This window comes from Acipenser ruthenus, chromosome 10, assembly GCF_902713425.1.
Source record: "Acipenser ruthenus chromosome 10, fAciRut3.2 maternal haplotype, whole genome shotgun sequence".
In the NCBI taxonomy this organism is placed as follows: domain Eukaryota; kingdom Metazoa; phylum Chordata; class Actinopteri; order Acipenseriformes; family Acipenseridae; genus Acipenser; species Acipenser ruthenus.
In genome coordinates, this window is record NC_081198.1 from 37166542 (window position 1) to 37190795 (window position 24254).

Below are 24254 nucleotides of genomic sequence, written 5' to 3' on the forward strand. Positions count from 1 at the left end.
ACATGTACACAGACACACACAGACACTTGCATGCTTAATCAGCAGCCAATATGGCTGTTCTAGCTTATTTATCTAGCCTGTTGTACATGAAGGGTCAGAAGTAATGGGCTTGTTAGTTTTCTACGTACAACACTGCAAACACAATCCACTTACAAAAGCTTAAACCATTTCTGAGTATTTTGTGTCATGTTAAACTGACAGAGATTTACTTATACGTAGCAGTGGGAAGCAAATGCAAAGCTGCCACATAACAGACACCAGGGCAAACACATAATTTTATTCTCTGCTAAATTAGTTTAAAAACTAACACCCAATTTAGAAATTTTACTGAAACAACGACACGGCTTTACAATGTTGTTAATTTCTCCTTTTTTAAAGCATATAACTGGGGGCCACAGCTCACACCAACCCTCTACACATCACCTCCTTCACCCCTAATCTCACCCCTTCCCTCATGACCTGTCTAAATTGTCACAATGGGATTAGCTACCAGTTAGAGGTGTGATTGGGTGATGGTGTCATATATGTTGACAACGGTCTCAGTGCAGGCCTGGTCAATGGAACTAATTTCCACTCTGACAGCTTCCATTACAGTCAGCCAGTGAAATAAATTACCTTTTAGACCTGGACTGAATTTTAATCCATTGCACCACTTGAATGCCTGTCACACTTTCCAGACAAAATAAAATTCAGTTGCCAAAACCTTTTGTGTTTTACAAAAAAGGGTGATATTTGGCTCTTTTGACTTTAAGAGAATATAAAGTAGCTATCTGAGATACATGTTTTCCAATATTGCCATACTGAGGCGAAATGTATACCAGTGAGGTGTTAAACAGTTGTTAACAGCTTTCAGCTTCACAATGGGACTTTACTATAAGTGAGTGAACTTTGTGTGCTATAGTTTTAATTTTAACAGCATGCGCATTTCTCTACAAATCTTCATCAAGCCACAGACTCCCACAGAGAAATTGAAGTGCAGTGTACATTCCGTGCAACCTTCCCAAGCTACTAGTGTTAAAAGATATTTGCTTCTTCTTGCAATGCCAGTTCAAAAAATACCCTTACAACAACATCATCTTTTAAAAAGATGTGCATCTTTTTTTCTTCTTTTTTTTTTTTTTTAAACGTCAACCAACCGGTTTGTTTTCACTTGCACAGCAGGATGTTGTTGTCTTGCTCTCGCAGTTTACTGGTAAAATTTAATGACAGTTTTTATAAAATAGGTGAAGGATATGTGGATGCAAACCAATGGAATTTAATTATAGTAAAACAAAACAAAAAATCACCAACATAACCACACCTAGTATTGGTGCAAAATGAAAGAAAATCTGGGCCCACTGAGTGAAATGTTAGACCTATCCACCAACAATATCTGAAACCCTCAAATATATGCACTGTTAACATGCCTTTTGTGCATATCTAATAAAAACAGTGAACCAACAATTATTAACTGTATCAGGGAGACAAGCTTGCGTTTTCTTTTTTTCTATATAGAAGTGGGTATAACATCCAATAGCTGGGAATCCAAACTCTGCAGCATGCACCATCTCCTTTTATGTACATGCCAGTCTTAACAGCAAATAATTTCATTGCCATGTGATGCTAAACTACAGACTTGCTTTCTTGCTTTAAAAAACAACAAACATTAAGAATTGGTCCAGTTCTTGACTCATTTCAGATAATTTGTCTCTTATATAAGAACAATGTAACTAAGTCAGGCTTTGAGGGTATTGTTTGCTGCTGTAGCTGTAAGACCAAAGCTTTGTTAATGGATTAATGTAGTTACACTACATAATCCTGCATAGCAAAACAGCCCCTGCCATTTATACAACTGCGCCACATATTCAGCTATAAGCACAAGGACGAGTAAAAATACAGTAAATTAATTATGCAAAATGGAAGCTTACCTGTGGTTTCAGGGTAAAAGGCTGTGAAGGGTTCTGAAAAAAATAAAAACAAAAAACTAAGAGAATGTTTTTAAGACAGTGAATCAAATAAACACATTAAAAATAAAGTTTACAATAAAGATACAACAATGTTAGGAACATCTTACTTTAAACAACTGTTTTTCTACTTTTAAACTATGTCCTAAACATAGTTTGCATTATAAAATGATTAGGCTTGCCATGTTTTTTTCTTTTTTTTTTTTTTTTTTTTGCCTGATTTGAAATCAGCAAAGCTGTAGGAATTCCTTCATACAATACATCATCCAATCATTTATGTACTTACGAGTGCATTCGTTAACTGGGATGCTGGTTGATATGTGAATGTTATCAATCGCTATATCTCCTTTGAATCCATGATCTATATCCGCCTCCATCACAATCTGACAAGAAGAATAAAAAGAAGACGTCAGCAAGCAAGCAGAACATAGAGGCACTACACATTTTAAAAAGCTCCAGTCAAGGCCCCTAAGCCATTCAGTATACAAATGGTAACCAGGCAGTTAATATGTATGACAGTCAACAGTATAATCCTTGGTCATTAATACAGTGTAGACATTATTGCTTCATGGTTATCAAATACAAGGCATGTCTTGTTGCTAACATATGGTTAGCTTGGGAGACAAAGGGCTTCTGTCTTTGCTAATGCTGTACCTGGTATTGCTTGGGGGACTCGGGCAGTACGGTTCTTCCTTCCGTCCACTCACTGCCCTGGTCGCCCCTCACAGACCACAGAGTGGTCTCTTGTTGGTCAGTTTCACTCATCAGCACACGAAGGGTCCCAACGTTGGCCCCCCGCATGTGGTACCAGAACACCATGCAGAGCTGCCCCCCCAGAGCAGAAACTGGGGGGCTGAGCAACTTAGCACGGAGCCCTTCTGTCTTCTGGCTAGCTTCCACATACAAATAGTTGCCATTTCCTGGAAAAAAACAAATATATATATATCTATATTTTAGTATTTTAAAACAGTAAAAATGATTAACTTACACTCCCTCTCTGCAAATCTAATCAAAGCGTGGGTTGCTCCCTAAAAAAACACACACACACAGGGGTAGCTAAGCTGTTATCTGATTTATTTTTTAAAAACCTTGTGTAACCTCAGAGACGATATGTATCAGGCAAAATTGATCAAACTGAGATTCTTTTCTTGAGATATGAACTATTTTGCTTGTCATTGCTGTTTTTGTGATGTTTTAATGAATAGTTTTATACAGTATATGGTTATTTTGTTTCGCATTCATTTATCACTTGAAAAAACAATCGTTTATCACCCACACATCTTCTGTCTGACGTCTGACCACCAAGCGTGTCTTTGTATCCTGTTTACAAGAAGCTCACCATTTGACAGAAAGTGTGCTGTAATGCCTACTGTTGCTGATTCTGTGGTGCTCCATACACATGTGCAAAGCAACATGTGTAATTAGGAAGAAGCAGGATTCTTCTAGCAGTTCCTGCTGTAGCACCTACTGTAAACTATCAACCACACTAACCACAAGTGTGGAGTAGTGGTTAGGGCTCTGGACTCTTGACCGGAGGGACTTGGGTTAAATCCCAGGTGGGGGATACTGCTGCTGTATCCTTGAGCAAGGTACTTTACCTAGATTGCTCCAGTAAAAACCCAACTGTATAAATGGGTAATTGTATGTAAAAATAATGTGTTATCTTGTAACAATTGTAAGTTGCCCTGGATAAGGGCGTCTGCTAAGAAATAAATAATAATAATAATAATAAAATGTGAATAGGCGGCCAACTGCAGATATATGGTAAGTCCTGTGATTTATTGATTAGATGGTGAAAAACACCCTTTGAAAACCTTTTTAGATTAATAAAGGGTGCCTAATTATGCATTGCTTTTTAGGAAGTTGTCAGCCTCCAAGGTATCTGTAGTGAACCATGTGGGGAGTTTAATTTTCTTTTCCATTGATCTCCTTGCTACAGAACTTAATTAGTGAAAGAGAAAATGCCTACTCCCCTAGCCCCAAGACCATCCTAACCATCTGGGAATTCTTCAGATTAGCACAGCGAGGGTCACAGCTTCCCTAAAGTGTCTGAAAGACTTGCACAGTTCTAGAAAATTTAGCAATTAGCATCATGGAAATTTTGCCAAAGATAATTGAACAAAAACATGGCTTCAAAGCATTTTGTAGGTACTAACCTAAGTTATAAATGGGTATTTAGATTAAAAGCTTGGAAGAAAAATGCTATTGTTTGGGTTAGGGTATAACTAGCATGTTGACCCCCAAATTTGTCAGAAGTAAGTACATGCCCTGTAGTACTGAATAGGTTTGGGAAATACTTTACAATCTGTTTTCTTTTCTTTTATAGAGATTTCAGCCCTAACATATGGAACCCAGACCGCTTTCACAGAAAGAGTAAGACTAGCAAGCTCTCAGGTGGTTAACAAGCGGTTTAAGAGAAAAGGAACAGATACTGCAGGACCTAAAAACAAGGCCAGACAAACATTTTTACAGACATTAAAGTCTTATCATTGGAAAAAAAAGGATAACAATTACGGGATCCCAGGGGATGGGAATTGAAAAGTTCGGTCAGAAAGAGGAAACTGCTTCTCACTTTTTCTGAAGGGTTTACATTAATTAAACATTATTATGCCGACAGGGGCTGAGACAGAAACCTGTAGGAAGCCAAGGCAGCCTCGCTAATTGTGATCTAAGGATTTGGCACCGACAGCGGTGAGCTTCATTAGTTTGAAGGGAACTGAATCTCTAAAACAATTCCGCTGAAGAATAAGAAAAGCTCTCCAGCTTGTCTTGGTAGACAATAGCACCATTTACATGCACAAGTCATGACAGTTTTCCTCACGAACTGTTTGCTGTACTTTTCAGGAAATGCGTTGCTATGCAGTTCTGATTTATGAAAAAAAATCGTCTGTACCAATGCAGATTACTCAATTCATAGTCATTTATGGGAGGGGATATTTAAATGTTCGTGTCTGCTTACTGAGTAGGAAAAGAACGACTCTGAATATCGTGAGGAGAGCTTCATGTGTTGCCATGAAGATAAAAACATTTAACAAGATACATGAATTCACATGTTGTCGCGCACATTCTGAATTACACCGCGCATTAGCTACTTGTTTGTCTGGTTACCTTTCCAACACACACACACACACACACACACACAAAATTATATAAAATATAATTTCTACAAGTTTTACTACTTAGAATTTATATTTGTGTGTGTGTGTGTGTTTGTGGAACATCTAAAAGTTACATTTTATTAACACTAGAACCACCTTTTACAGTACATGTTTTTGTTTTGAATATAACCTACAGTATTCAATTTACATATATATACAGTACATATATATATATATATATATATATATATATATATATATATATATACACACACACACACACACACAAGCCTGTTGTTATCTCTACTGGACCTGGTAGCCATCAATTCCTTCGTTTTGTACAAGGTAGGAGAGATTTCATCTTGAAACTAGCCACAGCGCTTCAGCAGAAACATTTCGATCAGAAAACTGCAAAGCTGCAGGCTGCAGCAGCTCAACCTGGATTCTGTGCTGCGGGTGACACGCAACAGAAATCATATGTTACTTTTGTTTTGGATTAAAAACTACTTTTGTTTGTACAGTTTTGTATGTGCATATACCTGTTTACACACCAGTTTCTTTTGAAATGTTTATTGTATTATTGTTTTTCATTTTTTGAAGTAGTGCTTTATATGTGGTCAGAAAATAAACCATTTTATGTTTAATTGTTGGCGTTTCGGCTGTGCAGATGTTTGATATGATGTGCTTGAATAAAACTTTTCAGTTGTATCCGATAGTTTGTCTTTCATTTTAATATTGATGGTATTTAAAATGTACTGGCGGTTGTAGGTATGAATAGTAGTCCATGAATGTACAGTGTATGTGTGTGTGTGTGTGTGTGTGTGTGTGTGTGTGTGTGTGTGTGTTGGGGAGGGGGGGGGGGGGGTCTATGTTTTGTACGGCCTTTCTGCTGGATATTAGGTGATATTAAGTCAGAAGAACGGGATCTTGACTGCAGAAACCTCCTGAGCCACAAGCACGATTCCTGCTCCGGTTTACATGGGTTTTTACAGCTATTTTTATCGTGAGAAAGTGATTGACCCTGCCCTTAAAGTCGCACTGCCAAAAGGACGTCCTTTTGCTGTTTCACAATGTATTCACGTGACAACGTCACACAGTCATGACTGTAGAGCCGATTTTCAAGTGCATGTAAACCAAGCCAATGAAACTGCGCTGCATTTAGAGGCTGCTTGGTTTTAAAAGCAATTAAAATAAATATGAATGTGTCACGCAAAAAGCAGGTCAAGGCCTGCATCTAAAATGTCTATGTTATAAAACAAAAAGGAAATAAGTAAAACACAAAAGCTGCCTTTTACAGATTAACCTATAAAGCTATTCATGTTGGGATGAAGGTGAAAGGATAATAAAATTGCCCAATAGTTTTGGAGCAACCATGAATACGAAACTGGTAATATTATAGTATAACAGTCATTTTTCCTTTTTCCCCGCAGGGTACACAACCCCGTTCTCTTTTTTACATAGTTTGACATTTCGCCAACTAAAGTTGCTTTTCTAAGTAGCATGCATAGGGTGACAGTTAAAATTGTTCACTAAGTCTCAAGTCCCTTAAGCGCAAGGCCTGCTTCAGTTAGACACATGGCTCAAGCCCCGGCTGCAGTAACAGTCGCTCACCATTTGAACCCAAGAGGTGGTCCTGGCTGGGCCCAGCGCCCAGAGTCCCGCCAGTCCCGCGTGGGTGAAAGGCCCAGTTGAAGTCAGATGAAGGGTCATGAGACCAGCTGCAGAGGTCGTTTGTCTCAATGCTGCCAAACTCGCAGTTGAAGCTGTAAGTGGAGTCAGTATATTCCGGGGCTGTTTGCAGAACAGAAAGTAGAAAAAAAATTCATTAGAAAATTATCACAGGGTGATTAGAGACCTAAATCTCTTGAAATGTATACTTAATACTAATACTTATTACTCCTGATAATAATAATAATAATAATAATAATAATAATAATAATAATAATAATAATAATAATAATAATAATAATTATTATTATTATTATTATTATTATTATTATTATTATTATTATTATTATTCAAAACAGCTGCAACAAGAAGAACACTTTACCACAATTTTAAATGGCCCTCCCTCTTATCTTATATTAGAATTATCTTTAGTAGCATTTGTCCTTGTAGAAGAAAATACCATAGCTTTTGTCTTACTAGAATTTAAAAGAAGCTTTAGAATAATTAAGGCTCATTGAATGGAATCAAAATCAGCCTGCAAATTACTGATTGCCAAGGAAGGGGAGGGATTACATGAGTATAAAATAGTATCATCTGTATAAAGATGGTACTTACAGTGTTTAATGTTATCACCAATGTTATTAATATATAGGATACACAACAACGGACCAAGAATAGATCCTTGAGGAACACCCTTATTTAACAAAACAGGATTTGACATAATATTTGCATGTTTGACAATCTGTGATCTATTAGTAAGGTAATTTTGAAACCATCCAGTTGCTTGGAATCCAATACCAGCACACAATAATCTTGTATTGAGTAATGCATGATCAACCGTATCAAAGGCCTTGGAAAGATCAATAAACAAAGACATACATGTTGATTTCTTATCTAGAGCCATTTTGATATTATCCATAACTTTCAATGCTGCAGTCACAGTACTATGACCTGACCTAAAACCAGATTGCATGTTGTTTAAAATGTTGTTTGCGTCCAAGTAACATTTCAGTTGATTATTGACCATAGATTGCAAAATTTTTGCCAAAACTGACAAATTGGAAATTGGTCTGTAATTATTTAGGTCAGACGGATTTCTAGCTTTTAAGAGAGGAGTAACATAAGCCGATTTCCAGACATTAGGCAGTTCATTGGACTCAATTGAAAGATGATAAATATAAGTAATCAGTCCTGCAATAACCACAGCAGCTATTTTTAATAAAAAACAGATCTAGGCCATCAGGACCTACCGGCTTCTTACAGTCAATAGCTTGTAAAGATTTTAAAATATCAGTTACTTGAAAAGAACAACATTGAAAGCTGGATGAACATGGGGAGGACAGACTGTTACTATCGGAGTTGCATAGAAGTTAAAATTTAGAGGCATCACTGCTTTGATAATAAGTTAGAAACAGAATGTACCACAGCTCTCCAGTAAGATGGACAACTATCAGAGCCATTGTCATATAACCTCCTGCGTTTTGCTCTGAATGCTGCTTAACTACACAGTGGTGTATTACACTATCACTGCCTTATATCAAGACCGTTTGAAAAGTCACCTTGTGTGACGCAGCCCGAGGGGTCACTGTGACACGGAGGCTCTGTCGTGATGTCTTCGTTTCGCATGGTGGGAGTCAGGGTTTCAGCAGAGGAAGTGGTTTCTGAAAACAAACCACAGTTCAGTTTAGATCAGTTTGCATTTAAAGAAACATGTGACTTTTTAGTAATGCCCGCCACCCCCCCACCCCATTATCACTTATTTCTCTCGTATAAACAAGAGAAATAAGTGATAATGTCTTTGCAGATTACTTCAGCTTAAACATTCCCCTCAAATGTAAGTGGGATATTGTTTATTTCATGACAAAAAAAAAATACTTTTAGGAGTTTGGGGGTACAAAAATTTAAGTACCACATATGCGAACAGTACATGTTGTCAAGATTTAAAAAAAATAAAAAATAATATATATATATTGTAAATCAAATGATATTTAATCTCCCTAATCATTTTCTTTTGGTAATATCCATTTTTATAATCAAACCTCCTCATGCAGCAATGGGCAGGTTAGTTTATACAGTACCTATGTATTATCCACAGCCAAAATATGTGTGCCGAAAAAAAAAAAAAAACTTTCGAGCTCAAGGACCCTATCCCTGACAGATGGAATAGTACTTAGAGTTCTGTAAATCAGATGTACTTTACAGGTGGGTTTAAAAAAATATTAACTGTTCAAAGCTGGGAAAAAATGGTTTGCTTTTGTTTTCAATTATTTGTATTGCGTAACTGTTTGAAACTAAAACTTAAAAAAACTAAACTGTATTTAAAAAAAGAGAGAGAAAAGGCAGAATAACTGCTGGTAATACCATGACATAATAACACATTAATGGCATGCCCTTTCGAGATGTAATTAACCCCCTTTAGAATGCTGTGCTGCCTGCACTGGAAAAGAGCAAGAGCAGAATCCCTTCAATTCAGCTCAAAGACTGACATTAACACTCCATACAATATTAATGTAAGACCAGGGTTAAACATAAAATAAGTCATGATTAATATTAATTTGAATTTCTTTTATACAATTTAAAGGTCAGGTGTTGTCACAAAATAAACAATCTGACCTTTAGCAACGTTTCCAGAAGCCTACATCCCCCGTCCTATGTCACAGGTCTGTGACCGGGCAGGCTAATTTGATAAATCTTCTCCAATGTATCATTATGACAACCCCTTCAAACAGTACGTGTGTATAAACAGCGTGGCATATTGTTTATTGTACAGAACTGAAAGAACAGCTAGCCACTTAACTTTTCCTTTTTCCTGGAAAAGTGCAGTTAATTATATATATATATATATATATATATATATATATATATATATATATATATATATATATATATATATATATATATGTGTGTGTGTGTGTATGGTATAGAAGAAACATTCTTGAATATACCCTTCTAACATATTTTATGGCTTATGGTGGGAGATTTATAATAATTAAAGAGTTAAAATCCGTTGTTTAGCTTTTTGACCCACTCCCAAGGCTCAGATTACATTTTTTTTAAACACAAAGCAGAGATGGCTAACACAACAGTCGCTTTCCACACAACAATTCTGCATTTGTATTTTGAAAGGCAATCAATTGGAACCACATGCAGGCCCAAGAGGATGCAGCTGCCAATGGGAACAGCTCTCCGTGCTTCTCCATCACAATCCCAGCCCTTCTGAAAACTGTCTGGAGGTACAATTACAAAGGGACTGACACAGCGTTTTTATCACAAGAAGGTAAAACTAAAAAAACTTCAATTATGTAGAAAGCCTTCATAAATTGTTTTATAATCTGGCACATTACCATCGTGCAGTACTATATCTGGCCTATTCTAGTTTGGTATGAGAATTATACATATAATTGGGTAGACAGGATATCTAATCTTTATTAGTGTAATATTACTCAGCAATTATTGATCGTTGCCAGCAATATATAGTACATAGAGCTAAAAAAGAATTCCAGTAAATCTTTACTCGTATATATTGCCATTATTTAGTGGGCCTCATGTCTGCCCAACAGTATATAAAAGATGAACGCATTATGGTACCACCCCATTACCAACTAATGAAACACCTTCATTTTAAGTGGATCCTTCTGCATCTGGGCTACCTACAATAGACTGTAATCCATCTCCTTGATTACTTCCTTATTTGTACACAGATCAAGCTATTTTAACTGTTCTTAACTGTCTTAGATTTGAACAAGTATAGGCTGTATTTTAATGAGCTATTTCAACGTTTTGAACATTTCCTTCCATAAAAGTAATTTTTTTAATCCTATCATTTTTTATCTGAGCTGACGTTATTAGGCTGCAGCAGCTCCTGTGACGACGTACAGAACAAGATCAATCAACCCATAAATATGCCTTTTGAAGCAGGCCACAACTGTAAAATGTAACTTTAAACAACTGTTACTCTTAAGGTGGGAGGAAGGGAACTTTTTAAGGGGAGAAGGGGTACATGAGAATACGATATGAAAACCAGTTCTCTTGCTCAAACAACGTTTAAAGACATTCTAAACATAATGTTAACTTTGTGCTATACATTGTCAATATTTAAGCAGAAACAGCTGTCCGGCACTTCAAAGTCTAAGGCCTTTTATAAAATATGACTGTGTGAGGATATGGTGTCATCTACAGTGTAAATCACTGAAGAAAAACAGACAATCACTTTTCCACACAATTTGTTATTTGGATTTTTACCTGGAAATGTGCCACTCCTTATTAATAACGGATATCTCTGTTCATATCATTAATCTGGAGTTTGATCAACTAGGCCTTGGCTTGGCAACGAAAATAAAATTATTACATCCTACACTTTAAAAAGCTTGTCTTTCCATCCCAATACTTATAGAAAACAGCTTCCTGAGAAAAAATTAAATAATCGCACTGGCGCTCACTGACAGCTGAAGTTGTGCGTCTGCCTTGAGCGCAACATTGGAAAGTCCTCAGGTTCTGGCTTCTGCTTATACAACGAATCCCTAGAGGCCTGTAGTTTATAACAGCATTGTTCAGAGGTGAGTGAGCACTTCATCAGTTTTTTTTATAAAAGCTTAATTTATATAGAGTATAAACAGTTTAATTGTGAAATAGAAATACTAGGAGAGAGTATAAATGCAATAAGCATACTTACAGGTTGATTTGATCAACCTATACAGCATTTATTAGAGGATTCTAAAGAATCAGGGAAACCTGATCAAATCATTCCCATAACTAATGTAAATACCGGTACCTAAGCTTTGATATAAACCATGCACACATCTGTTGTACCGTTTTAGTTTTACTCTCTCAAGGACAACAAGCTGTTCTAAATTAAAAACAATAATAATAGATATTAAAATGAAATGCATAACATAGTACAGGTGTCTTTGCTTAAGACTTTTATCTGAGGCTGTCTCAACTGGCTGGTTCCACAGACCCTGATTAGCACTAATCTCAGTCTATTAAAGTCGTCCATGATTACTGTTGATCAGGATCTGTGAAAGCAGCCATGCATGCTTGGTTAATTTCCTGCTCTTCTGGACCGCATGGAGAATCACAAGTGAGATTTTCTTTTCAGCCAGTCGTCCTCGCCCCCCCCCCCCCCCCCCCCCCCACTCCTTCCCTAGAGCAACACTATATTTCCATTGTGATTTCCTAATATTTTGTGAACTGAAGCCAAATGAACGCTGCAGACAGTGCCATTAAGAGGTGCCTTGTCTGATTGTGCCACTAAGAGATGCCTTGTCTGATCCCTGTGGACTCTTTACTATGGATTGAGGGGAGTTAGTTCACTGCAGATTGATAACAGGCCTCATTTATTCCACAGCTTCCTTAGATAGGAACTGTGAAAGCCTAGTGGTCTATGGTCTATGTGGTTTTGAAATTAAAAGGCTTCCCCCCATCCCCAGCATCTGGTATGCAGCCCTGGAATGAAACCATTACCATACTTCTTAAACATTACAGCAGGGAAACTTCTCAGGCTTACAGTTTAGCTGCAGGCCCGCATTTTAAAACTCATCAATGTCGTTGACATTATGTACTTAAAACGCAATAACTCCAACGAAAGGGATGTTATTCACTCAGAAGATCTAGTATCTTTTTTTTTTTAATGGCTTAAATTGGAATAGGAAATCACTGTCCGCGCTGTTATTGTTACAAAACTTTTTAAAATAGCTTTTTTTTTTTAAAAGAGAAATGAAACGGAAGTCGCTGAGGAATTAGAAGGGATCTGCTTGAGCATTTTTTTTATTCAGTTTTACAGCTATGCTGCTGTCACTTGTTAAATCCATAAAGTTGTTTTTAATGGGCAAGAAAGCGCATACAAGACTGCTAAAGAGGTCTCAATATGTCTTACCCAACAGATCGCAGCCCAGCACTTCCAGCCTCATTCCGATTCCAGCAGGGGACCACCTCTCTGGATACACGCGGACATACTGAGCCGGCACCGGGCTGAATCGACGGATCTCCGGGGTGTCGTAATGTGTATTCCCTTCAAACATCTGGAATAAGATGGATCAAAATAATTACATTGTAAGTGACTTCTCTGAACATACTGTATTTATACAGCACCGCTTAGTTTAAGTAAATCCATAGTAAAGTTGCCAAAAGCAATAGGAGCTAATTAAAGTAAACACTTTCAATGGAATTTCAAGTAATCATTACAATTGCATATTTCATATAAACAAAAGCTGTACGTGCTCACAAATGCACTAAAGAAACCCGTCCTCACTCACCTTAGGCTGCATGGTCCTCTGGTCCATGATAAAGTCCCAGTCCTTGCTGTTCATGCTGTGAGCCACACGGAACTTTCTGACGAAGGCACGGTTCTCCACTGTGGTGCTGCCCTCGCTGACAGACCCTCCGCGAGCCCCCTGGATGATGACCCCCGTCACAGTCTTGGGGACCCCCAGATCTGCCTGCAGCCACTCCTCCCCTGCAATGGGCTGTGGATGTCTAGGGAACCACCCAGAGCGGCTAGCCACAAGACGGGCAGCTCCCGAGGACCAGTGGATGTCCCGAGCCGAGGAGGCAGTGATCTGGGAGTCAGGAATGAGGCCGGAAAGCATGCCCTGCATTTCAGTGCAGGGAGCGTCTGGGTTGGGAGAGAAGAGGAGAGAGTGTGAGAGAAGGATGCCTACATGCATTACGCAGTGGAGGATTTCTAAATCCAAGCTCCTATTAGGAAAAATAATGAACAATTTCAATAAGCTTTAGCTGAAGAGAAGTTACTGTGTTTAACAATCTAGTATACTTTGTTTAAAATATCATTTAGTAAATAAAGAACAGACAATAAATCTGTAAAATGTTTTAATTAATATATACACAAAGCTTACTTGCCTTTGCTCTTAATTTAAAAAAAAAAATGTCCATAACAAACAGCAATGACTAAAAAAACTGATCATATTGAGGAGCCAAACTTTCATCGCCTATTAAATCATCTCAGGTCAAACCCACCTGCCAGTTCACAATCACTGAAATGATCTTTTACATGATCGAGCAAATTACATCCTTGAGCTATACTTGTAATGAATCATAAGGAGCATGTTTTATCTTCTGCGTTATACTACGTTTATAGCTCTGTTTTTTTTAATGTTTCTGCTGTCCACCTATGGGTAGCTCTATAAATTCCCCTCTCCTGATCTCCTGAAATCTTAATCCTGAGCATCTTTGAGAGCTATGGGCGTAAGCAAGGGAGCAGTGTGTGAGCCTGTGCTGGAATGCTCATATACCTGTGTTTTGGCAGCCATATAGTTCAAATCGAAGGGCAATCCCATTTTGCCAGGCCTGGGGTCTGATTCGGACGTAACGAGTCAAAACTGGTTGTGGGATCCTGTTAAGAACCACCTCGGCGGGGTCAGTATTTCCATGGAACACCTGGAATTAACAAAAACTGAATTATTATTATTATTATTATTATTATTATTATTATTATTATTATTATTATTATTATTATTATTATTATTGTTTTCCTTGGAAAAAAACAACTTGAAACAGAAACCCTCCTCCCCTTATCCGCTCTCTTGCCTAGCAGACGATCATTTATCAATATGTTTATGGAAATTTCTGTTTTCCTGGAATTTTCCACCAGAGATCAAAACAATGAAAATAAAAACAACCAAACCTCTTAAGCAGGCTGCGTGGCAATTAAGGCACATGAAAATGAGAAGAACTTGATGAAAAGAAATTGCAGAAATGTCTCACAGAAATGTCTCCATTTAAATGGGAGTGTGCCTGTGGTTAATTTTCCTGGGGAACGCACATCACAGCAATGTTTGAGTGATGTGTAGACAAGATGACAAGCCCTGATAGTGTCCCCTTTTGTGTGCGGGCCCTTGAGAGAGAGAGAAGGAGAGCAGTACTGCTCCACTGAACTGAGGGAACAGTCTACATCCTGAGTGCCACCATTACCACTGACCATCAAGGTATCCAATAACAGTGGCCAGCTGGCCAAGCATGACAAGGAGGGAAATGGCTTGTATGTGAGAGCCTGAGGGGGGAGCTGGCACATTGGTTAATCTATTCCCTGTTGAAAGACTATGCTTGAGCTTTGGGTTCCTGTTGAAATCAAGGCCTGGCAACCATGACCAGATACATTATTCAAGCAAATGTGTTCAGGTGGCTACAGCCCACAGGAAATCACATGAATGACTTCTGGGAAGTATTGCTATTTATCAATACCATGGTTCTCATGCCTAAGCATGGATCTGCGAGTCCATCCATTTGTCATTTGACTGAAGAAGGCTTTAGCCAAAAGGTTTGTCCCAATATAGTTTGACCCATCAGCAACCTATTAAAAATGATATATTTTGCATTGGACACACATTTAAGATTTGAAACTCCAAATAATACTAATTAAACATGGATTTGAATGTAAGACAAAAGAACTAAACCCCCATCGATAGGGGGGGGGGGGGGGGGGGGGAATAGTTTCTGGGATAAAGCTACATGTCACATGCATGTTATACAACCCATGAAACATCTATTGATGCAAAACTCAAACATAATGTTTGTCTTTCTCACAGTATGTTAACAAAGTACACCTACCGTCTAGCTAACAGCTGACTAAAAACATCCTGACTGCCAGATAAGCTACACAAGAAGCCTGTGGCAGCAAGCCTCCTCATTATAAAATAACGATGCAGAGCTGAATTGTCGTTTTTTATATAGATTCCCTTTATGTGCTGTTTAAATATATCTATATTTATTTAATATATATATCTATATCTATATATATATATATATATATATATATGGAAGTGAAGAACAGAAAGTGACATAATAAATTCACAACATGTCAAATTCATTAAAAAGTAAAACACCAAAAATATATACACTCTCTTTAATTATAATTGTTACAGTATTTTCTGTGTTTACTCTTCAACAAATGCCTTACAAATGGACAACACACCAAAAAACTGTTTTGTTTGATTTTTTTCCTGTTTAATCACATATCCTGTTTATATATATATATATATATATATATATATATATATATATATATATATATATATATATATGTGAACCAATGGTACAGCTCACCTACAAGGCTGTCAGGCTGACTAATTTACATGAAGCACGAGATATCACCTGCGGCAGTTTTGAAATAACGTGCTTCCTAATTCAATAAAGCAAAAACAACACATAATAATACTGCAAGGGACCTCTGAACTTTCCCAAGTTTTATTGTATCCCCCTTTTGCTCCTCGTAAGCTTAAGAATATTCCTGCATTGCCTGAAACTACTGTACCTCATGGAACATATGTCTTTGAGTCAAGACTGTAAAGTCTTTAACGATATACCCTCGGGACTGGAATTATTTACAGAGCTCTTGTCATCTCATTATTCATCCTGCACTCTAGAATTCTGAAAAGACTAATTACGATTTGAGGAACAGCAAAGGTTCAGCAGTTTACGATTCTATCTTGTGTATAATCAGAACCAGAAGAACTTCCCTTCAAAAAAATCAATCCGACACCTGCAGAGCCAGCATGCTCACTGGTGGAATTCGAAGGTCAGTTTAAATCTTTTAATATTTCAGCTGCTCGCTTCTGCATAACAGTCTGGTGTTGATGGTGGTTGTTCACACCTTTGTAGAATGAAACGTTCAACCTGCGTGTGTGTGTGTGTGTGTTTCTGCTGATATGCTACCACTCCTAAAGAATTTCAAGTTTGCAACATGCTTTGCACTATCAATTTTGAAAAAAACTAAAACGGAAGAAAACTTAGAGAAGTGTCATGGTCGGTCTATTTCAAATAACACAGGTGACAGTGGTATTTCTAACTTCTAAAAGTGAAGAGGAATTAAATAGTGTTGGGGGGGAAGCAACCAGGGTTTCTAATGTAGCCATCTTCATCTGACCACCAAAGGAAGCACAAGCATCTAAAATCCCCTGTCAGTCATCCATATTATTTAGTACTAATCACAGGGGGACCAAAACAGTACTAAGAGCTTAGGCAATCAGGGGAGCATTACAGTCATATATTTGAGAGGTACCAAAAGAATAAGCAGTGGTCTTTGCATCAAGAAAGGCATGTTTTTGAGTCGTATTGCTGGGAACGTAATAGACAGCCAGCAGTTATATTTTAACTTGTCTTTGTATCCTTTTGAAAGAAAAATATTGTTGAATAATGGCCAACAAATATTGTGTATTAATTACAGTCCAGCTTGTTAATGAAAACTATTAGCTGTGATAAACTGAATGTCTGATTAAACCACAGGTTTTCTAGAGAAAAGGCTTCACCTAGAAATATGGAACTATAACTGAATTTAAGAATTATGGGCCTACAATGTTTGCTTTCTCCAGTAAGGCCATGACCTAGCATTGTGTGTGGCACTCTGAAATATTGGCAAGATGCCTGTGAGTATTGCATTTATCAAGCAGGTGCGTAATAGTTTGTGGCACTTTACTGGTCCCACAAATACAAAAAGAGCTTTAAAAAAGCACTGCCGCCACACCGGTAAAGTGGGGATCCCATTGCATGTCACGGATACCTCTCTGTTTGCGTCTGTCTCAAGCTGCATTTCAACATGATTATCTTCCGAGTCTGTGAATGACTTTTGCTTCCCCCCGTCCAGACGACTCCAGATCGGACAGCCCCCCTTCCCACCGCCTCCCCAGCTAAACACTATGGGACCTTGAGAGTCTCCCCGCTCCACCCTCCCCAGGACATGTACCAGCCAGAAACTTGGTAACCTAACCCCATCAAACACATCCAGCCTGTCTGTCTCTTTCAGTGTAACCCAATCTGCCAGCGCTTCTGTTAGGAGGAGAAGGACCACCTTGTCGGCACAGATGCAGTCTGAAGGGTGTCTCGGATCTTCAAAAATGCCAGCTGATAACCATCCCCACCCCCTTCATTATTTCCATAATCAGACCACTCAATGGCAGAAAAAAAAGAGCAAGGACATCTAAGTGCTTGTAGGGTCAGAGACCCAGGTTCTTTCTACACAAGGCACTCTAAATGCACCGTGATTTCCTTTAGTTTGTGTTGTCAGATCATTATCGTTTACAAAAGAGAGCAAAGGAATGATTATTGCCCAGCAAGTTAGGGGTCAGGGTTCAATTATTTCAATACAAAGGCAGTGTGGGCCTGAGTTTTTCTTGTTAATTAGCAGTGGTATAGGTCACAACTGTGTGGCAAACAAAAAAATGAAACAATATACTTAAAACAAAAAAATAAATGTATTGGGTTTAAATATAAATTGGATTTTTAAAAATAAACAACATACTTCCCCTGCTGCCACCAACAAAAAATTCTCAATAAATAAATATGCAGGTCACAAAAAAATAATGAAATGGTCATTTTTTTATCCTTGCAAAATTAGAAGAAACATTTCGCAAGCTGTGTTTTTTTAATTGTGACAGTAACCATTTTTGTGTGCATACTTGCAAAATCTCCACATTTGCCCTACAGACAACAAGTTTTGAAATAATCTAAGACTCTTATCCAGGTTTACACAGTTGAAACACTGAATAGACCAAGTTTTCAGCTGCAGATCTGCTGAATTATATATAGGGTTGGGACTGGGAACTGTGCCATGCTTGGAAGTGTGGCTGTTGATAATTTCTATGTGAATAATCATGGAGGAACTGCAGTGCAATAGGCGGGCAAGGCTACAGAGTGTTCCTTTATTGGGGCCTGTAGTACATTCATAACTCAATAAGCCATATTTCTGGAACTCAAGAAATAATCATTGTGGAATGAAATGTAAGGATTGTGCTATTAACATTAGTGATGAGTACTAATAATGGGGAGGGGGGATATGTAAACAATGTCCTTCGAAAACAGGGATAGATACAGTAAGGCTACCCCATCACACAGTTGGTCCTCTCCCTCTCTATCTTTCTGTATGTTATCCTCCTTTATGTTGGCACTCTGCCAGTCTGTTTTTGTAAAAGCTGACAGCACCAGAGGGAGATGTGGTCGGTGCTCTCAGCTCTGGTGAAGACATTACTCCTCCCCCTACTCTCTCTTTCTCTCTCTCAATGAAGATGTTGACAGTTTGAGCTAGTTCCAGTTGGATTGGTGCCAAGGTTTCTACTTGGAGGGGGATTATAATGTCGGGGGGTGGGGGCTGGGGGGGTGAGGGTTGGAATGAATGCAGAGAACAAGATGTGAAGCTCGGGGTCTGTGGTGCTCTGACACTGATGGACTGCAGCTCTCAGACTAAACACCCCAGACATGAAACAACTCAAATGCTTCCGTCACACTGCCATGATAAATGACAAGCTTTACATTTCCAGCTCTGCGGCAGCACCATGTTTGTTCCTTTGCTTTACTATATAAGGCTGTTCAAGGTCTGAGCTGTGCTGGATTTACCCTGCGGACTGTGAGCTTCAGCAAGCTCTCTGGTCTTCTGTAACCTTTTCCCCTTCTGGGAGTAGGTAGAATTTCATAGTTTCTTTCATGTGTGTGAGTGGCCTTTTACTACAGCATACATAATGTTCATGTGAATGGGTTCATATACATTTGTACTGTATGTGTGTGTGTGTGATTATCCATATCTACATTACTTATATAATCTAAACAGCATTTTTTTTTAAATGCCATACTTTGGGGGTAGAAAGTAAATTGCTAAAGCAACCAACTTCACTGCAAGCAGCACAGCTCAGCATTTCTAAAGTACAGTTTGACCAACTGCTTTTCACTAATACAAAAAGAGGGCAATCTAAAGTTTACTGCCAAGACAGCTGGCCGAAAGCACACGAACCCGAATCAATAACACAGCGTGACTAAATTACCAGGGTGCAAAAACTTGCTTATCAGATGGGTGAAGGTACTGAACTTTTCAGACTTTGTGCAGTAGCCATATGCCCTTCAACTACAACAGAATGTTTTTTTTCAGAGTACACAGCATCTGTACAGCAGATATTAATCATGGTTTTCAGTCATTCAGATCACTTTAGCAGATGGCACCTTGAATAGAGATACACAGTTACAACATCTTCAGACAAAGATGTGTTTAGGAAACAGCTTCAACTTCTCCAAGTAAAACAGACCACAGCACATTTTGGTTATTCCCAGGAATACCCATGCTTATTATGTATATAAAAAAAAACATGATCTTATCCATCTTAGTCCTCCAAAATCTATTACTTGCATTTGTAGACTACTTGAAACATAATGTGAAAGCAATGCACTTGTATCCAGCAGGTAGAATACTATGGATCAATGGTTACAACTGTGGTGCAGTTTTATTTCTATGCATGCTTAGGCATTGTCAACGCTAGCAATATAGTGAATTTGCAGTGGTAACGCTATGAAGTCAAAGGAATCTTTTTGCATTCTGGGAACAGAAATAGGAAGATAATATCATCTGTTGTCTACAATGATATTTGTCAGCGTTAACGTTTTGATTTCTTGTGCATATTTTTGTTAAGAGTGGGGCGTGTAAACAGGATACTCAGCACCTGTGTAAAGCAGCTTAGGGGATGCACACAATTTTCAGAACCCATTTGCACAAGGGAAATAAACTTTGAGCACAGTAGAACTTTATTCCTGTGGTATAAATGGAATACACCACTCGCCTAGCTTTTAAGTCCTGTCAAAAGGCTCTACTCTGGAACAGCTCATTACTGTGCTAAATGTGTACATGTGCTCAATATGTTTGCCAATTTATTACTTGAGTTTCTCGTCTTTGGAAAAAGTCTGCCCACGCCGCTTGTGGATCTGAGAGTTCCCATTAAATAAGCATAATGGAAATTCCTGCATTTTTAGCAACAAAATGATTAGTAGGTTGTGACCCCCTGGGAGTGTTGCTATTGCAGAGCCCAGCATGGCCAGACTGGCATGCTCAGTTCCGTGGCAAGGTTTCAGTGCGGCGCAGTCCCAGAGGCCCCACTGAGAGTGGGCATGCAGAAAGCTTGTCTTTGTTAATTACCATTTCTCTCCCCTGTTCGAGATGCCTCACAGCCTGACCATTATTACTTAGGGCTGAAATCAGTGTGTGTCTCTGAGCAGGTTGTAAATTATAGTGAAATCCCACTGGTCGTGCACTTGGAACAAGGCACACCATATAGCAGAGCACAAACACTGTGTAAGAAAAGAGGGAAAAAGAAGAGGAGGCAAAACCAGTAACCTCTGGGTTCCCAATGGGCATGTCCATAACTGAAGTAGCAGTACAGCTGTGTTTCTCCAATTTATACTCTCTTACTGACAAAAAGTTGCCAGTACTGAGATAAATTGCTGAGTTGAAAACTTTATAGAATAGATTGTCATCACCACCTAATTGACTTCTGTTTGTCTAGTTTTGTGGGTTTTTTTCAAACTAGTATTGTGTCTTATTTAATTGATGACTTTAATAGGCCACAGATTCGTTTAAAATAGTAAGTGAAAAGCTTACACATAGCCACAAATGGTAAAATGCATGAAACTTTTTAGAAGTTGTCTGACATCTAATTAAAGCACATAGTGGTCTAACATTTTCACACATGTGTGCCTATTGTTTCTATATCACTGATTACTTACCGAAAATTGAAATTCTCACACCCAGAGGGTTTCATGCAGGTAGGTATATAAAGGCTATAAATGACAAATCTTGAGGTGTTATAATACATTTGCACGTTAGATAGGCAATAAAAGGTTACAAATAACTAGAGATGTTTACTAGCTAGTCACATTTATAAAACTGTTGATCTACACACTAATAGGAATAGAAGTTTAGTTAAACCTGTTGTGTTAAAGCTGTCCTCTTCTGTGTTTTCTGCAGATACACAGTATAGAGACAAAGGTGATGGATTAAAAAGATACTCCTCAGCATGGGTTTAATATTCTAAGGCCTTTGATCCACAGGTGGCTAAACGGTTTACATTGTTGTTGCCAGGTAACCACCAATAACTCCCCCTTGAAAGACTGAGCCAGAAGCTGTACTTGGCAGCTGCCTGTAGTATTCTACCTTGTGATTCTTGCCGTGGCGGTACATCATCCAGTCCTCTCCGTTGGTGCTGACTTCCAGCTTGAATGTGGTGATGTGGTAGCTCTTATTGGTCTCCTTGGAGATGGCTCCCTGGGTAGCGATACCTGTTAGCACCTTTAGGAAGAGCAGGTCCACCTGTGGGTTTTAGAGGGGAGAAGATGGTTATAGATATGTGCAGTCTTCTCCTGACTCAATTTCGTCCATTCGTAGGCAGTTAAAAGTTACCATGCTGGTTTCTACCCATCTTTCGCTAAGGGTAAAGCCTACTGAATCCAGCATGAGATACAAGGTTTGGATATATTCACATAGGAACATCATGCATTACATATGAGCATTAACATGTCATAATTTTGTGCTTTTTTAAATAGTTGAGTTGAACTACTGGTTTAAAAATAATAAAGCTAATAACAGCCTCCAATTGCATATTGAAAATAGATACTCTGACTGAAATCAATGTGCTAAAAAAATAAATAAACTGTGTGTCACATGTCAATAAAGTTAAATAAATGACTATCAGTCAGAGCCAACCTTTTATAACCCTCCCAACTTGCCGATGTGAAAAAAAAATCTCACTGATACAAAATCAATAGAGGAGAGGAATGATTCCCTTGAAAGGACCCTCATCAATCATGAGGCTGTTATGATAAAAATTGCTGTCCAATATCGGGCTCCCCAGTGATGCAAGGTTCATTGTACAGCCACAGTACTAAATTGTGCTATGAATAATGAATAGACATCTCAAGAAGATCCACCCACCCCTTAGTAAAAAAAAAACATATTTAAGTGAAACACTTACAAATTCAATCTTAAACTGTATGCCTAAGCAACAACAGCAATCAGGGCCCTCAGACTCACACCCTCATGAGTGGCAAACCCACCTCAGCCTCAAAGTCTGCCTGTGTCACACATTTACAGTATAATAAGCTGTCTCCCGCTGCATTTCGAAAGCAAGGCTAACTATCGCCCTCATTAGGCATACACATGTCACACAAAACGCGTTGAGGAGTCTGAGGTTGGAAGATCTGTGCTTTGCATTTCTGGCATTTGCAGCAGCTGTTTTGATTAGGTTTACAATGGCTTCTTCCTAGGTGCTAACACAAGACAGCAGCTGAATGTAAGCAATGCACCGCCCCCTCCCCCCCCCCCCACCACACGCACCCCCCTGAGATCCAGCTCACACTGGATTGATGGTAATGTCTTTCGCCTCCATGTTAGCAAGCAGACAAAGTTGGACTGAGTCACGTCAACTGTCGTCTAGCAATAAACCTATAAATCCTTTTGCCTGGTCAATGAGTTAATTGATTAATAATTGTTCTGAAACTGTCATGCAATTGGAGAGAGACAGATGTACCTGAATGTATTCCTTGTTGCTGTCCTCAGCAGGGGTCCAGCCGTTGTCATGGTTGTTGAGCCTGCCTTGTCGTGGTGACCAGCGGCCATCGTAAAAAGAACTGGAGGCGCTGATCTGCTCATCAGTGATTTTTCCAGACTCCATGCCGAAAGCACTGCTACAGTGGAAAGCTGCAATTGGAGGAAAATGATGTTCTATCCCACATTTGTTGGAATATCAGTGAGCATGCCCCAGCCCAAAATAATTCCCAGCATGTGCAAAAAACTTAATATGCTCAAAACACCATGTCTACAAGACTATTACTTATCCTAGTCCACAAATTTAAATGATTAACTAATACTTTGTGTTTTGTATTGTATAAGGCTGTGTGCTACATACTTTGCAATTAATGCACAGCAGGTAAAACTACAAGGGCTTACCCATTAGTAAAGAAGAAAATGTTGTACTCTATATGTATACAGCTCAATAACAAGACCTTTTGCCCTATCGGTGGGAAAGGGTAGAGTAAAAATCATTAGTCTTATTACTTTTGGCTGCTTCATCTTTGCTTGGCTAGCAGCATGTCTGAGTGGCTATATAAAAGCATGTTGTCAATAAAGCTTTTCCAAGTATGAGTATCTGGTGAATGGGTGACTTTAACACCAACTGGGATCTATGAAGGTTCTGGGTAAGGATTCACATGCAGGTCTTGTTGCATTTCAGAAATAAGGTGTACTCACTTTCAGTGGCCTCCTTGGGTGTCATGATGTACTGTGCGGAGAAGCCGTCCTTTGCGACCGCCATGTCGGTGTGGAAGGAGAGCGACACGATGCCGGTAGACGATTGGATCTCTGGGGGCACCTTGGTCCCGCAATACCGTCCAATCAGGGGTCCAACTGGTGACACAAACAGAAAGGATTCCAGTGAAAATGATACATCAAGGCATGCCATCTTCTGAGTCTGTAATCACATGACCAAACTGGGCCCCTGATAAATGTCACTTCCCTTTGGATGAAACTGCAATTCTTGAGCATTGTTAACCAGTAAGCGGTAAGGTCTGCTGTTTTCAGACTAGGATAAATCCCATTGTTATTTACACTCCTATTTTCCCACTGCTATGTCATTCTTAACTGAATATTATTCCCCAGTGCATTCAGAGAAGCCAGGCAGTATATGAAATATAAGTAGTGTTAATCTGTATCACCAGTGTAAAAATAGCTGTAATAAAATAGGGCTAAATAACATTACAGTATTACAGTGGTGTCTGGCATTCAACC

At 38.7% G+C, this 24254-nt stretch overlaps 1 protein-coding gene across 2 annotated transcripts in view; it reads right to left on the reverse strand.

Annotated features, from left to right (window-relative positions):
• LOC117405111 (neuropilin-2-like) overlaps positions 1 to 24254 on the reverse strand; it is a 51618-nt gene that overhangs the window by 7488 nt on the left and 19876 nt on the right. For both annotated transcript variants that reach the window (XM_034007916.3, XM_034007924.3), the window contains exons 5-15: positions 23718 to 23873; positions 22999 to 23168; positions 21627 to 21782; positions 13960 to 14104; positions 12964 to 13322; positions 12585 to 12729; positions 8269 to 8370; positions 6653 to 6832; positions 2598 to 2863; positions 2230 to 2326; positions 1908 to 1940 (exon numbers count right to left, since the gene is read on the reverse strand). In XM_034007916.3, the coding sequence (XP_033863807.1) occupies positions 1908 to 1940; positions 2230 to 2326; positions 2598 to 2863; positions 6653 to 6832; positions 8269 to 8370; positions 12585 to 12729; positions 12964 to 13322; positions 13960 to 14104; positions 21627 to 21782; positions 22999 to 23168; positions 23718 to 23873 (1809 nt within the window). The remainder of the gene's footprint in view (positions 1 to 1907; positions 1941 to 2229; positions 2327 to 2597; positions 2864 to 6652; positions 6833 to 8268; positions 8371 to 12584; positions 12730 to 12963; positions 13323 to 13959; positions 14105 to 21626; positions 21783 to 22998; positions 23169 to 23717; positions 23874 to 24254) is intronic.